The 17,014-nt window shown below is 40.6% G+C and overlaps 1 protein-coding gene across 2 annotated transcripts in view; it reads right to left on the bottom strand.

Moving 5' to 3' along the window:
* Positions 1–17,014, bottom strand: part of LOC144679665 (adenosine deaminase-like) — a 47,958-nt gene that overhangs the window by 14,113 nt on the left and 16,831 nt on the right. For both annotated transcript variants that reach the window (XM_078540264.1, XM_078540265.1), the window contains exons 5-10: positions 16,624–16,767; positions 11,607–11,722; positions 8,688–8,812; positions 6,689–6,760; positions 1,006–1,107; positions 844–911 (exon numbers count right to left, since the gene is read on the bottom strand). In XM_078540264.1, coding sequence (XP_078396390.1) covers positions 844–911; positions 1,006–1,107; positions 6,689–6,760; positions 8,688–8,812; positions 11,607–11,722; positions 16,624–16,767 — 627 coding nt within the window. The remainder of the gene's footprint in view (positions 1–843; positions 912–1,005; positions 1,108–6,688; positions 6,761–8,687; positions 8,813–11,606; positions 11,723–16,623; positions 16,768–17,014) is intronic.

The raw sequence follows: 17,014 nt of genomic DNA, 5'->3' as shown, positions 1-17,014 counted from the left end.
TTGGAGGGTGCACACCGGAGTCAGCTGCGCGCCTGCTGAACTGTCAAAGGCCTATTAAGGCCATTTAACAACTAATTAAACTAATTGTCTGGGCAGCCCATCCAACCTTAAGGTTGGCGGGCAGGCGAAGAGCCCAGGCGGCCTTTGCGTTTTTCATGAAACCTCATCCACGGGCAAGATGAGGTTTCATGAAGGGTTTATAAATCAAATAAAATTTTTTATTGAAATTCATTAACATGTCGCAGCTCATGTGACAGTGTCACATGAGGGTACGTCTGAATAATTTTTTTTTCAGGTTCAGAAAATAATCTCCGTGCCTCGGAGATTTCTGTGCTCTTTTGCACGCATGCGAGAAACAGTGCAGGCCCTGACTCTCCCCGCCCGCACAGGGAGCACTGAGCGCTTCCAGCTGCGCGTCACGCTGGGAGGGCCTTAATTGACCCGCTCACGTAAAATGGCAGCGCCCAGCCAATCATGAGCGGCAATCGGCTGTGCGCCCGCTTCCCCCGCACGATGGGGAGAAAATCCTCCCCCAGATGTTCTTCTATTCTCTCCCTTAGTCACAATTCCTCTAATTTTCCTACTACTAATGTTAAGCTGACTGGTCTATAATTCCCTAGACATATTCTGTACCCCTTCTTAAATATAGGAATTACATTAATTATCTAACTTTCCACTGGCATTACACCTTTGATAAGCTTGTTCCTTATTTTACAGTGTAAACTCATTCAGAGCACTCAGATTAGATGTGGAAAATGAATAAGCCCCTGCCTTTGCAAAACTTTTGAACATGGTTAAGAAATATTACATAATGTCAAATAATTGGGATGTGAAAAGACTTACGTGACAACTGGATGTTTTGTATAATCAGGATCACATGCTCCTGTGAGAACGCTTGAGAGGGGACATGCCTTTTTAAAAATAATAAAAATATGAACAACAAAAACATTCAAATACAATTGCATGGTTTATCATAATTGCCATTTACCGAAACATTTTTTTTACCTCAATATGGATTCTCTTCTGTAGTATTTCCTTGTAGAGTGCAGGATCCTTAATGGTTACGTATCCATGGCCAATTCTTTCAGCCTTTAAAATATCCACAGCCTATCAAGGTAACAAATTTAATTCAAAAACGTTTTACTCTTCAGAGCATCCACTTGGAATCAGAGATGACTATTCAGAATTTCCAAGTCCACTCGGAACTTAAATTGCTTGCAGGCCGCACACAAGGGGCTTGACATTGCGTTCAGTGGTGAAGTGACAGCATGAGGCACTGACCTTGAAGAAAGCTACCCACAAAAATCTAGCGATCTCTGGGTCATGGATTTCATCACTCCTGATGTTAATTTCAAACTGGCGCCAAGTCAAGTGAACCTCCAGATATCCAGCAACAGTGATGTTATCAAGCAGGTGCTGATCACATCAAAGAATTCTCACAGACAGCAAACCAGAAAATTTAAAAGAACTGACTATCCTTCCATCTTTAATATAATTTAACAGAGAGAAATAAAAATTGCACATAGGATTAAGGTGAAATATAATAAATGAATTTTAAAGAATATGATATTTAAAATATGGAAATGATCATAATTTCAGAAATACAAAAATAGTTTTTCAAGGTCAGAAAGGTTTATTACACTCTTATAAGTTTCAAAGGGATCACCCCTCATTCCTCTAAATTCCAAAGAGTATTGGCTCATTTTCCTCAATCTCTCCTCATTGGACAACCCTCTCATCCCAGATAAAAGTGGAAGTTTTCATCAGTTCAATGATTTCTAATTGATTTCAGCTCACCATTTGGAGAAACACAGAATCACTGACTGCAACGTCTGGATTTCTGCTTTTACTGCTCATGGTGGACCCCAAAAGTTGCTTTCAGTTTCAGAGGAGTAATAATGGCAAATGCTGACCATTTCACCATCATTACTACTGCAAAGACTGGGCCACTTTTTTTGTTTTAAATTGTTTTAACAACTGGAGAAGTTTTTAAGCTCTGCAGCTTGGTATTTTGGAATTGAAGAGGGTGGTCCATTTGTAGAAATGGAAATATTTTCAAAACACAACTTTTGCACTGACTTATCTCACGTCATTGTTTTTCTGGCTAACACCGCCAAAAACAGGTCATCTAGTATAAGACATGGCCGTGCACAGCATGGTTAGTGTATTTGCCAATGTAAGTGACAGCACTTCAAAACAATTATCGTAAGGGAAGCAGTTTGAGACATCACTAGGAGACAAAATGAGGCAATACATACATGCAAGTTCTTTCTTACAACAGATTCTTGGAGGTAAATAGATTATATCTAAACTTCTTATGTCTTAATGGAACCATTTCCCCCACCTGACCCCTTCATGGTCCACTGGCTTACTCCGACTCAAATTATGAATTATTGAAGATAATTTTTCTTGCTGAAGTGTAAGCCTATAAATTACTCTGACATTATAATATGAATTCTTTGTATGATAGACATTTTCAATTTTTACATTATTTTAAGCATTTTGAAACCAGTAACATAATAAGGCCTCATCTGTGGTGATGATTTTCAGCTTTCCCAATGTTACTGAGAACAAGGTGAACTGTGTAATTTACTTTATTATTTTTTTTTGACAAAAGGAAGCTCCATGTCAAGTAGTCCTGCAGATATGTTTACAATAAAATGTGAGCGTAATAATGGTGTATTGGTAGAATCCAAGTACGAGCTGTAATTGTGCAGTTATGAAAAGTATGACATCTTTTACACTGTTTAACAGTTACAAGTGTTGTTCATTCTAATACAAAAATTTATTGAATATTACTAATTTGGACAATTTATTCTCCTATTGCTTAGAGTTTTGAATGATAAGGGAATTCTAATGTCACAGTACTAGCCATCAATTTAAGATAGTGACTAAATAAGAACAAAACTAAGGGGAACCTATATGAAAATAACTTACTAAATGGAAGCAAGGACAGTTTGGGAAGCAGTAAAACCTGCCTGACCAACTTACCTTTTTGAGGACTGGTCCTTTAAGGAAAGCTAGTGCAGGGTTCACCTTGGATCTTGGCTCTTGTCATTTGCAGTGATGTATGAATAATTTGCCTGGACCTACATGGTTGAAATTAGATATCCTAGCATCGCATCAGTGTTTGGGCTGTGCGATGTCAGGATAGCACCAATTCACAACCATTCACTTGGGGATACCCACATGTGTGCCTTTTTCATGCTGGAATGCCGCACAGGAAAGTAGCACTAGAGCAATGAACATTGAGCCCATAAAACCTCCAAAAAAATTCCATGTGAAAGGCTACCATGAAAGCTTGAGACATTGAACATCAGAAAAAACTCACAGGTGTGTAAGGAATTACATGAAGAAAGGTGGATGTTAATTAAGGGCAGAGAGATTTTGGGGAGGAGGGATGTAATGAATGGACTGCCCCAGGGATGGATACTGGGCCCCCTACTACTAATAATCTCCATTCAGGAGTAAAAAAATTAATTGGTCAAATTCCAAAGATGATAAAAACCTGATGGAGTAGATGGGGGAGGGAGGAGCAGAAGTATCAGACAAAATACGTTGTTTTTGTAATTCCATAGCTGAATTTACGTGCAGAAATATTGCAGCTGAAATAAAATACACATAAATGCAAGGTTTTCCCCATTAGAAGAAATAATAATAAATAAAGTCAAACTGCCTTAGGAAGAGGGGTTCAATGGCAAATGAGAGAGACAGCAGGTTCAACACTGAACATGCTCAGTCACTGCAGAGCAGCAATCAACAAAACAACTAGAATGCTGAGTTCTCAGTAGCAGAATGAGCCTTATAAATCTGAAGTAATTTGCAGAAGCTTTCTAGTGTTCTGGTCAGGCTGCATAACACATTCGTATTCAGCTTTTGTCACTGAGGCACTATGGAACCATCCAAGCCCTGGAAATGATATAAAGTAGGGCCACTAGGTTCAGAGGGTTGAGGAAAAGTAATAATAACTTGGACTCTCCGATCTCAAAATGAGGTGAATGAGGAGTCTTTTACAGGTACCTTATGTACCCTGTGGAATAGAAGAGGTTAATCCAGAGCGTTATTTTAACTTAAAGCTCAGTTGCAAGACAAGGGATAATAAGTACCAACTGGGAAAAAGCAAGCTCAGGTCTGACGTCAGGAAACACTTGTTCACATGAAGTATAATTAATAAATGGTCTTCTGGGTAGGATGGTGAAGACAGTCAGATGCTGTAATAAGAGAGATCTTAAGTTTCTATGGAAACATGAGCGTGATGGGCTGAATGGTCTCTCTCTGTACTTGTCTTTGACACCTTTATGATTTTATATTATAACACCTGTATTCTTCTAACTGCACAAATTAGTGTAAATTCTAGGGAAAGCATAAGTAAACAATGAGATTGTTCTTAATTACACATTTTTCCCCCCTTGGATACAATTTTAATTTGAAATTCAATCTCCAAGTTGAAAAGTTGTAATTCGGTTTTCCATTTTGTAGGTTACCCTCAGCCTCCTTCAGTCCTTCCCTTTCCTTTCACTCACACACTCACTTACTAACTGGAAGTCAGACATGGGAGCCAGTTCCATACTTTGGACTATCCAACTTTCATTGAGGATGTGTGCGTTATACAACTCAATCCTCTTTTGCAAACATAAAGAAGGTACAATGTCATGAAAAATATATAACCAAACCCACCCTTTCTGGTGTACTCCACAAACGTATTGCTGCTGCCCGCCCACCACCTGCCCCTTGCCTCATAAATTTTTATTTTGCACATCTTTGGTCAAGTTTCAACCTTATGTCATACTGGAAGAAAATAGAAATAAAGGCCTTAGAGCAAAGACTGTATATCCACAGATTTTTAAATTCTAATTTATTTCAAACAGATTTTACAAGGGTAGCAGCACAAACCTGAGGAGGAGGGAAACAATACAAAAGATGCCGAGAAGGAGGGATAGTTGTAGGAAGCGAGGCAAGAGAGAAGATGGGTACGAGTACAGAAAACACAGGAAATGCTCAGGAGGCCAGATAGCATCTGTGGAGAGAGGAAGGTAAGGTTAGCATTTCAGGTCAATGGGTTTTTGTCAGAAGTAGACAGCTTTTAAAGAGGAACAGAGCTATGGAAAATGGAGTGGGTGGAAGCAGAATTGGTTTGTGATTAGGTGGAGGACAGGAGATGATTAAATGACAGAAGGGATAATGGTCTGACAAAAGGAAGAAAATAAATACAATTTTCATTTGTGGCCCAAAGAAGGTATAAAGTATTATAAAAAGCAGTGGAGGAGGAGGGAAGCATGGAAAATTTGACAAAGTGGAGAAGGGTCCAATGGCCCAGGGATATATTGGAAGATAAAGTCTGAGAACACCAGTGTTGCAGACCCCTAAATACAAAGAAGGGTCATTGTTTCTTTTTATCTTCCTGCTCATGAAACAGTCTGGAGTATAAATGGGCTGTTGATGGATGGACTGGGCTTCATGAATATGGTAGCACCTCCAAAGTGATGGATTCAGATTCTGACTGGGATTTCTATTTTGGCAGAATTTAACTTAGGCAGGGCAACCTGCCAATGGCCAAGTTTCCCAAGCTTTAGATTCACAGATAATTTCTCCTTTTTCACAAGCACCAAGTGAGATTTTTGCCTCTATCAATTGTATTTGGCTTGTGCTGGACATTTGCTACAGTGTGGCTGGTTTCCTCTTGGATGGAGACTAATAGGAAATGCATTCCTGGCAACTGTATTTCCTTTGAAAAATGCCTGTCATATCCAATGGATTTTTTTTTAATATACATCCCATTATTTCTGTGGGATAAATTCCAGAACTGTTGGAGAAGCCAACAGGGCCATTCCTGGGCTAATTTCCCACTCTCATTCAATTGAGTTACACTTAGGAGTCAAGCAGCTAACTCCAATAGAAAGTTCTGGGTCCCAAGATTAATGGGGAGGCACAGAGGCAGTAGCTGGGGTGGCGGCAAGGGATGATCCGGGAAACCTTGGGAAATGGAGGTCCAGACGTCAATCATTTTCTTCTTCTTCTGTTTTCGGCCCAGCAGGTGGCCGGTATATCAGGCTGCCAGGCAGGAAGATTGTAGTCCTGGGTTCTGTGTCTGAATGCAAATGTGCTGAAGCAGAGTCATACGGATTTGAAACGTTAACTCTGTTTCTCTCTCCACAGATGCTGCCAGACCTGCTGAGTTTTTCCAGCGTTTTCTGTTTCTCTTTCGGATGACTTCTCAATTGGGCCACTGCTCAATTGGATGTTTTACCCAGATACAGTACAATGTGGATAAAGGCGCCTGACACAGATAGTGATGCAACTGCCTACACCACACTGAAACCAACTACAATTCTCATACTTGGGACTAATCACCAATTCATGCACATTACTAAAATAAACAGATAAATCAAAAGACAGCTTTTCTGGCCATCATGTTTTTCGCCATGTTTATATGCTCATGATTAGAAATGGGCAAAAATTTTAAAAACAAAGTCACTTTTTTTCAGCAATTAAATCACAAATTCTTTGTTATTGAACAAGTCTCTGTTCCTCCTTGTGAGTAGCATTATGAAAGCGCTGCAATGTTAATCACTAACATTGACCACAGAAATAATTCAAAATTAGTTCAAACGATCTTCCATATTTTAACTGGATCACTGATTACCTCTAATCACCTTGACCAAGAAATACAACTTGTCAACTACTTTACCTCACGCACTACTTTTGGAGGCCCAACTTCCCCAGCATGAACAGTACGGTGGATACCACATTTCACAGCCATCTGGAGGGAGATCAAAAATCACACAAAATTATTTCTTTTCATATTACATTTTTCCTGCCCTGATGGTACTGATTTATGCTTGGACTGGGTTCACAGGCACTGGTGCCCATCCAGTACATCTTCATTCATGACCTCAGACAGTCTCAGTTGGTACAGTACTGTCACTTTGCAGTCACCATGGGCTAGATTTTATGTGGAGGCTGCTTGACGCCTTCCTTGCCCACTGTAATATGGGAGACAGGTCAGGGTTGGGCCGGAAGGCATTGAGAAGGTCACTCGTTTTATTTTACAAGCTCGCATCTTCAAATATGCCAGCGGGGGGCCATAAAATCCAGCCCCATATGTCAATTTTGAGATATACTCAACTGATAGGGATTCCACTCCCAATGTGCAGCTGGTGTGCCCAGTATCCTGGCAGCAGCAATCATGGTGTCTTCTTTCTGTGGCAGTCTGATGTGCCATCTGCATTTCAGCCACCACGACAAACTGGAAGGTGGCTACTGGGTGAAAAGGGCTGTGCTTTGACAACATGGTTCATGGCTTCAGTGCACAACCCACACGCGTGGGCTGCATGCGTATAACAAAAACCAAGCTGCCACAAGAAACATGATAGAGAAGATCATTAGCGTGCTGAAACAATGGCTGGGATTTTCCGCCTCCGCCTGCCGCTGGGGTATTCCGGTCCTGCCAAAAGTCAATGGGCTTTTGGCTGGCCTGCCGCATTCCCTACAGTGGGTCCCACTACAGTAGAGCTGGAAAATCCCAGCCAATGCTTCTGCTGTCTGGACAGCCTTGGAGGAGCCCTATAACTCGACAAAAAGCATGTCAAGATTCGTGGTGGTCTGTTGCATGCTGGACAATTTCACCATCATGATGACATAGCCCTTGCCACCAGCTAGATGGCAACCAGCTGACCAGCAGGAGATGAAGAGAGAATAGCATGAATGGTGGAAGCAACCTAGACAAGCCCTTTATGGTCTGGCTTTTTACGAGTGACTAATCAACTGGGATTCCAGTAAATGCAAACCCAATTTTACATTCACCAACAGTCTCACACCTTACGTTCCCTCTGTTACTGAGTGCCACAAGATCTACATGGTCGTAGTGCAGAAATAAAAGCCCACACAATATAAACATCCCAAACCAAATGTCTAAATTAAAGTAACTGCACACATATTTCAACCAATCACACTTGTACTTTCCCTTTGTGCCTGCCTTCCATGTGCCTTTGCCTGTCTCGTGCTCTTATTGATAGAAATAGACATTCCCATTGGTGAAAGGGTCAAGAACTAGAGGACACAGGTTTAATGCTGATTAGTTCAAACGCCACATAAGGAAAAGCTTTTTTTACGTAGTGAGTGGTTGCGATCTGGAATGTACTGTCTGAAACAGTAGTGGAGACAGTTTTAATAATGGCTTTCAATAGGGAATTGGATAAGCACCATAGGTGTCTCACCTGCACCCTCCCTGCCTCCTGGTAAACATCAGGACCATAGGCATAGTTGTAAAGAATTTCTTTTTTACCACATTCACTTTGCCCTGTCAGGATAATGGCAAAAGGAACCCACTAATGAAGATATTCCTCAATGTTAATTAAGGAGCAACCACTTGTGTGTAATTGCCACAAATATAAGTATCAAATTACTAGAAAGTCAATATTTTCTTCAATTATTCTCATTTATAGGGTTCCTCAGGACGCATTTACTATTATTCTTCTCTATTTTTGTAGAGGAAGAACGGTGTAATGTACAAATTGTATGTTGTGTCACTCTCTCTATTTTTGCACATGAAATAGAACTGTTAGTGGCTGAAATAAGCAACAAATGCACACAATTATAAACGAAGTTAAGAAAGGGGCATTGTGTTTGGTAATTAAGGAAATTGGAATTCAGAATTCTGCAATATAAAATTTGTATAGATATCCTACCTCATAAGCTTGTACATGGCCTGGATAGGATTCAGTGTCCATTAATTCATCTCCTGCTAGGTCAATTCCCACTACGCCATCATTTCGATACTTCTTACAAAGCTCAATGATTTCAGGAGACCATGCTGGAGAGCCAGAAGGATAAATGTAAGTTCTCTGCAACTAACTATTCCTATTCCAGTTTTTGGAGTGTTAAATAGGCATATAACATACCAATTTCACAGTGGGTCACCCATGCCAGGTGCACACATGAAATGCAGCTGGCCTGTACTGGTCAAGGCACTCCTTATGTATCCCTGGTTACTGCCTGAAATGAATACTGGCTTCCTTAGACTACTTAAATAGGGGTCCTGAAATTGTATAGGATCCTTTAGGGAAACTGTTGCCTGGAAGCATTTGATTCGATCATTCTTATGTGCACCCAGCAAAACATGGCAGAAACACTCAGGAAAATAAACAATTAGACAACTAATGGGAGAAGAAAGCTCCATGAACATTCCTATCCTCAATGATGTCGGAACTCAGCATGCAAGTACAAAAGACAAGGCTGAAGTGTTTGAAACCATCTTTAGAGCACCAAGTGGATGATCCATCTTGGCCTCCTCCTCCTGAGGTTCCCAACATCATAGATGCCAGTCTTCAGCCAGTTCACTTTATTCCACGCGATATCAAGAAACAGCCGATTGCACCGAATACAGCAAAGGATATGGGTCCCAACAACATTCTGGCAGTAGTACTCAAGACTTGTACTCCAGAACTGGTTGCACCATTAGTCAAGCTGTTCCAGTATAGCTACAATACTGGCATTTAACTGACATCTAATCTCAATCATCAACAAAGTGATGGAGGATGTCATTGACAGTGCTATCAAGTGGCACTTGCTCAGCAATAACTTGCTCACTGATGTTCAGTTTGGGTTCCACCAAGGCCACTTAGTTCCAGACCTCAATACAGACTTGATCAAAACAGACAAAAGAGCTGAATTCCAGAGGTGAAACTAGTGTGACTACCCTTGGCATCAAGTCAGCATTTGACCGCATGTGGCACAGAGGAGCCCTGGCTAAATTGAAGCTAATGGGAATGAGTGGACAACTATGTACCATAGGCTGTAGTGATACCTAGCACAAAGGAAGGTGGTTGTGCTCTTGCAGACCAATCGTCTCAGCCCTAGAACATCACTGCAGGAGTTCCTCAGGGTAGTGTCTCCCAGGCACAGCCATTTTTAACTTCCTCATTAATGACCTTCACTTCAACAAAAACTGATGATTGCAGTGTTCAGTTCCATTTTTCAGCTCCTCAAATAATGAAGCAGTCTGTGCCCATGAGCAACATGACCCAGGCAACGTTCAGGCGTGACCTGATAAGTGGCAAGTAACATTTCACGCCACACAAGTGCCAGGCAATGACTTTCTCCAACAAAAGGTAATTTAACCATTTTTCCTCGACAGTCAATAGCATTGCCATCGCTGAATTCTGCCACAGTCAACATCCTGAGTATCATCACTGACCAAAAACGCAACTAAACCAGCCACATAAATACAGTGTCTACAAGATAAGGTCAGAGGCTGGAAACTGAGAGGTAAGTAACTTCATCTCCTAATCCTCCTCCCACCCCACAAAACCCTTTCTACCATCTACAAGACACAAATCTGGAGCGCAATGGAACATGCTCCTCTTGCCTGGATGAGTGTAGCTCCACCACTCAAGAATAGTTGTCTGGTAGTAAAGAACTTGAGTATTGCTGAAAAAAGAGACATGAAGGTGAAGAATTTTGGAATAGCCCTTTTTGGGCTGCTGAGGATTTTTAGATTTGGCTGCATTAGCTGAGTTTGGGAAGATTTTTACACTGCAGTTGGCTGCAGCTACATTGGCTGAGTACTGGGAAAATAGGGATGTCAATGGAATGGTCATTGAGGCTGTTGCACCAGTGGGAACAGCAGTAGCACGAATGAAAGCTCAGAACTGCGGAAACTTGAAGGAGGGGAAAAAGAAGCCTTTCATAATCCAAGTTTTCTGGAACAGAATGTAATAGCTGATGAAGCATCAGTGTGTGAGGAGGCCACGTTTCAGCAGGCAGTCACTGACTGTCATCTGTTACAGCAGGAATTGGAGCCAAACACCAGGGCACCACAGCAGTGTCTGTGGGTGTGAAGGATAATATGATCCTCACCCTCAGGCTTATTTCAGCCTGTCACAGGTGACACCAGCAGTCAGTCACTTTGCTGCCTATATGGCCATCAAACAGGTGGCAGGTAGCCTGTTAGCAAAGAGATAGGAATACAGCAGCTTCCCAATGCAGGCTGTTGATCAGGAGGATAGAGTCCTTGGGTTTGCCCACATGGCTGGGTTGCCCCAGGTGCAATTGACTGTACAAAGGTTGTCCTGCACTGTCCCTATCAAAATCCTGCTTTGTTGTATAACTTGAAGGAGCAATACAATTTGAACAATTTCTGGTCTGTAACCACATACAGTGAATAATGTTTGATTTTGTATCATTGGTCAAGATGCCTTCATACTGTGTTTCAATTCCCCCCCTGCGCCCCCAACCCCCTGAATGGCCGGCTGAAAGATGTGCTAGACAAATTTAGCAGTAGCCTGAATGTACATGTAGATTGGGTGCAATCTATCCCACTGCTAAATTTGTTGTTGTTGCTCCTATTTCATGCTGAAGAAACAGGTGAAATACTTAACTGCTACCCAACTTTATTTTTATACTTCAACAATTATCGAAGGAGAATTCCCAACCAATTCCACAATCACACTTGGGTGAACTCCTGAGGAAGTATGTGATAAGCAATAAAAAAAATCTAAATTTGAGTTTCTTTTGTTAATTACAGCAGCACGCTGGAAACATGAACTGTAAAATATCCCAAAAACACTGTTGCTATCTGAAAAGACAATTGTAAAAAAGAAAATTACCTTGCATGTGGCGTATGCAACAGAGAATTGATCTCACTTTGATGCCAAAGTCACACTGACCTCTCCGAAAGCCCTGATTAACAAGATTAACAACTTCGTCTGGGCTTATATCACCTCTACAAAGCAAAATACAATATTCAAATTACAGATGATTAAAAATAAACTTTTTACAGCTTAAAAAAGTAACTTACATTTTCAAAATATTTTTTGCATTGTGATAAGGCCGACCTTTGATGCCTTGAAGCGAAACTCTGATTCTGGTCGATCTCCCAGTATGGTTACTTAAAATATACAGCACAGAAATAACCAATCTGTGCTGGTGCTTACAATTCACATGAGTCTCCTCCCATGTCAGCTACTCAGTCTTTCAGCTTATCGTCTATTCTAATCACTGAGTAAAGAAATTTCTCCTATTAGATTTATTTCCCTATTAGATTTCTTAGTATCTGTATGTATTTATGGCCCCTAGTTTGGGATTCTCCCATACGTGGAAACAGCCGGTCCACAACTACGCTGTCCAGCCCATTCATAATCTTAAAAAAACTCTCAGGCCACCTCTAAGTCTTCACCTTTCTTTTGAAAAAGGCCTCAGCCTGTTCAATCTTCCCCAATAGATGTAAACTCTCAGTTCTGGTACCATCCCTGTGAATCTTTTTCTGCACTTCCTCCAGAGCTTTTATGTCCTACTTATGGAACCAATGCACAGTATTCTAACTGCAGCCTGATCACAGTACTATACAAGTTTAATCTAACTTCAATACTTTTGAAATCAATTTCCCTAGGAAAAATTCCAGTCCTTTGTTAGCATTTCTAACTGCTTTGGTGACCTGTGACATTGCTTTTAATAACATTTAGATCCCTCCTGCTCCATTCAGTTTCTTATTTTCTAAGATATAGGTGACATTTCTGTTTTTTCTGGCAAAGTGCATCACCTTACATTTATCTATGTTAAAGTTCATTTGTCACTTAATTCTCCAGACTACAAGTTTTCTAATGCCGTTTTATATTATGTTGCATTTTTCCTCAGTGTTAGCTATACCCCCGAGTTTGGTATCACCTGCACATTTTGATATTGTGTTACTTGTTCCTAAATCCAAATCATTGATGTGAATTCTGAATAGCGGTCCCAGCACTGATACTTGTGGAACACCACTTTGTACCTTCTTCCAATCCGAATGACTTCCCTATATCGCTGCTCTCTGTTTTCCATTTCTTTAGTCACTCTGCTATCCATTCAGCTATTTGTACTTTGACTCCACATGCCCTATAGCTTACCATGTGATACCTTATCGAAACCCTTTTGAAAATTCAAGCGCATTACCCTGGTTTACTCTTTCCATTACCTCTTCAAAGAATTTATCAGGTTAGTTAAGCGTTAAGCATGACTTAGCCTATCGGAATCCATGCTGACTACTTGAGTATTATATTTTCTGTCTCTAGATGCTGTTCTATCATTTCTTTTAGCATGAGGAGAATTTTTTTTCTCCCTTCCTCAAAAGGCAGTGGAAGCAGAGCCTTTGACTATTTTTAAGACAGAGGTAGATAGATTCTTGATAAGCAAGGGGGTGAAATGTTATTGGGGGTAAGCGGGAGGTTGCAACCAGATCAGCCATGATCTTACTGAATGGCAGAGCAAGCTCAAGGGGCAGAGTGGCCTACTCCTGCTCCTAATTTGTATGTTCGCATAAATACCAGTATCTTTCCAGTTATTCATGTTATTGTGACTGGTCTTTAGTTCCCAGGTTTTGCTCTACCTCCCTTTTTGTATATAGGAACAATATTAGCATATATAGGAACACCATTAGAGAGGGTGTGGTACCCTCAGTTGCTATATCTCAAGTGCCTTAGGCACAGGAATGATTGTATCTGCTGCACAACAGCTTTAGCTTCCCCAATGATAGACACAGGTTAGATTAAAAACTGAAAATTCTGGAAGTACTCAGCAGATTTGGCAGCATCTGTGGAGAGGTAAATAAAGCTAACATTTCAGGTCAATACCCTTCATCAAAACTGGAAATAGAGATATGAGGTTTTAAGTAAGTACAGAGGCAATGAAAGTGGGACAGGAGGAAAAGAACAAAAAAGAGAAGGTTTTTGATAGGGTGGAAGGCAGAAGAGATTAAATGACAAAAGTGATGAAGGTGCAAGGCAAGAAAAGGTGGTAATGGAACAAGTTAAAAAAAAGCTGGGTCTAGAGGTGGTGTAAATTGGAAAACAGAATAATTATCAACAGTTGGTGTCTGAATGGTGGTTGTGATCTGAAATTGTTGAACTCAGTGGTCAACAGATGAAATGAACAAATATTTTGCTTCTGTCTTCACCAAAATAAGATACAAAAAACCTTCCAGTAGTAGCTGTAAATCAGGAGGTGGAAGGGAGGGGGGAACTTGGTGAAATTACAATCACTAGGGAACCGCACTGAGCAAACTGATGGAGCTGTGAGCTGACAAGTCTCGGGGTCCTGATGGACTTCATCCTAGGGTCTTAAAAGAGGTGGCGAATGAGGTAGTAGATGCATTGGTGTTAATTTTCCAAAATTCCCTAGATTCTGGAAAGGTTCCATCAGGCTGGAAAGTAGCAAATATAACTCCTCTATTCAAGAAGGGAGGGAGGCAGAAAACAGGAAACTAAAGGCCAATTAGCTTGACGTTTGTCATGGGGAAGGTGTTAGAATCAATCAATTAAGAGGTTAAAGCTGGGCACTTAGTAGAAACTCAAGGTAATCGGGAAGAGCTGGCATGGTTTTGTGCAAGGGAAATCATGTTTAACCAATTTATTGGAGCTCTTTGAAGGAGTAACATGTGCTTGGATAAAGGGAAGCCTGTGGATTGCTGTACTTGGATTTCCATAAGGCCACATCAAAGGTTATTGCAGAAAATAAAAGCTCATGGTTTAGGGGGTAACATATTAACATAGATAGAAGATTGGCTGGCTGGGAAAAAACAGAGAATATGCATAAATGGATCTTTTTTTGATTGGCAGGATGTGATGAGTGGAGTCCTGCTGGATTTTGTGCTGGGGCCTCAACTTTTTATAATTTTCATCAATGATAGCTAAATTTGAAAGTATGTTGTGAAGCGATCATAAGGAGGTTGCAGACAGATGCAGACAAGTTGAATGAGTAGGCAAAAACATGGCAGATGGAGTATAATACAGGAAAATGTGAAGTTGTTCACTTGGCAGCAAGAATAAAAAAGCAGAGTATTACTTAAACGGAATATGGCTGCAGAATTCCAAGGTGCAGAGGGATCTAGGTGTTCTGGTACATGAGTAACAAAAGTTACAGCAAGTAATTAAGAAGGCTAATGGAATGCTATTCTTTATTACGAGAGGAATTGAACATAAAAGTAAGGATATTATGTTTCAGTTATACAGGGCATTGGTGAGACCAAAACTTGAACATTGTGTGCAATTTTGGTCTCCTTATTTAAGGGAGGATGTAAATGTGATGGAGGCAGTTTTTTTTTTATTCGCTCATGGGATGTGGGCATCTCTGGCTAGGCTAGCATTTATTGTCCATCCCTAATTGCCCTTGTTCAGGGGACATTTAAGAGTGAACCACATTGCTGTGGGCCTGGAGACACATGTGGGCCAGATCAGGTAAGGACGTCAGATTTCTTCCCCAAAGGACATTAGTGAACCAGTTTTTACGAACATCGGCAATGGTTTCATGGTCATCATCAGACTTTTAATTCCAGATTTTTTTTTAAATTGAATTCAAATTTCACCATCTGCAGGATTCAAACCCAGAGCATTACCCTGGAATACTAGTCCAGTGAAAATATCACTATGCCATCGCCTCCCCCAGATGAGGTTTACTAGATTGATACGTGGAATGAGCGGGTTGTCTTATGAGGAAAGGTTAGACAGACTGGGCTTGTTTCCACGTTTCCATTGGAGTTTAGAAGAGTGAGGGGTGACTTGATTGAAGTACATAACCACCTGAACGGTATCGACAAGGTGGACATGGAAAGGATGTTTTCTCATTTGGGTGAGTCCAGAACTAGGGGACACTGTTTTAAAATTAGGAGATGCCCTTCTAGGACAGAGGTGAGGAGAATTTTTTTCTCTGAGAGGATTGTTCGACTTTGGAACTCTCTGCCTCAGAAGGTGGTGAAGATGGGTCCACTAAATATGTTTGAGGTGAAGGTAGATTGATTCCCTTGCCTAACAAGAATGTAAGGTTATCGGGGATAGTTGGGAATGCGGAATTTGAAACAAAAACAGATCAGCCATGGTCTTGATGAATGGCAGAGCAGGCTCAAGGGGCCGAATGGCCTACTTCTGCTCCTGCTTCTTGTGTTCGTTTGTTCACATGACCCCAACTGAGTCTGACTCCAACCTTGACTACAATATTTCCCATCATGCTTCAAACAATATCACATTTCATACCAGTGATTCAGATTTATCTTCCTTTATTCCCCAACTGAGAACAGCAGCTGTTGGCAATGATTTAGTTATTCCTAGTAACCCTTCCTGTGGACCCATCTTCTGTTTCTTTTATTGTTTCATTAGCACCTCCTTTTGCATTGGGCCAACATCCCTTTTGTCATTTAATCCTACTAGCCTCACACTTTCTTACAGGTCTTCTCTTTTGCTGTTTCCTCCACCACCCATCCAACCCCAACGCCTTTCCCCACCCTCTGGATTTGTTTAAAACCTGTTTCATCTCTAACTTTTTCAGTTCTGTTGAAAGTTCACCACCTTGAAATGTTAATTTTGTTTCTCTCTCCACAGATGCTTCCTGTCCATTTCTTGTTTTCATTTCACATTTCCAGCATTCACAGAATGTTTGTACAAGGTGAGAATAATTTGTTTTCATTCACAATCGAATGTCCTAAGAGACATCTTAGTACTGGATTTGCCTTGTTAACTGTTTTCTATTGGATATCAGTGAATAATCATACCTATATCCTTTTCCAATGTTTTTATTATACTACAGGAAAATATGAAAACAAAAAACATTTATTTCTAATAAAAGTTACAGTAACCTCAGATTTTAGTTGAGTCGACTTACTCTGTTTGCCCCCATGGAATAGGGTGAACATTACAGTTTGCCAGGTAGTGTGGACTGTACCTCGCTTCAAGGTATACAACTCCTTCTTTTGCTTTATCCTCCACAAGTTCATAAGCTATTTGCTGAATAGCTTCTCGGTCACCTCTGGGGAATTAGAAAATGAAATGTCATTTACAATGATTAATATTTTGAACATCTGTAAAGTCAAATTGTTGTCACAGTTACAATTTAGCTGAAGTTGCACAATAACTCCACTTGTACAACACTGAGAAAAACTTAGTTAATATTTCAGATTGATGATAACTTGAAATGTTAACTTTGTTTTTTTCTCCATAGGTGCTGCCTGGTCTGGTGAATATTTCTAGCATTTCAGTTTTTATTTCAGATTTCC

Source organism: Cetorhinus maximus, chromosome 4, assembly GCF_964194155.1.
Source record: "Cetorhinus maximus chromosome 4, sCetMax3.hap1.1, whole genome shotgun sequence".
NCBI lineage: Eukaryota > Metazoa > Chordata > Chondrichthyes > Lamniformes > Cetorhinidae > Cetorhinus > Cetorhinus maximus.
Note: the sequence above shows the minus strand (reverse complement) of the source record. Positions and strands in the feature narration are given on the sequence as shown.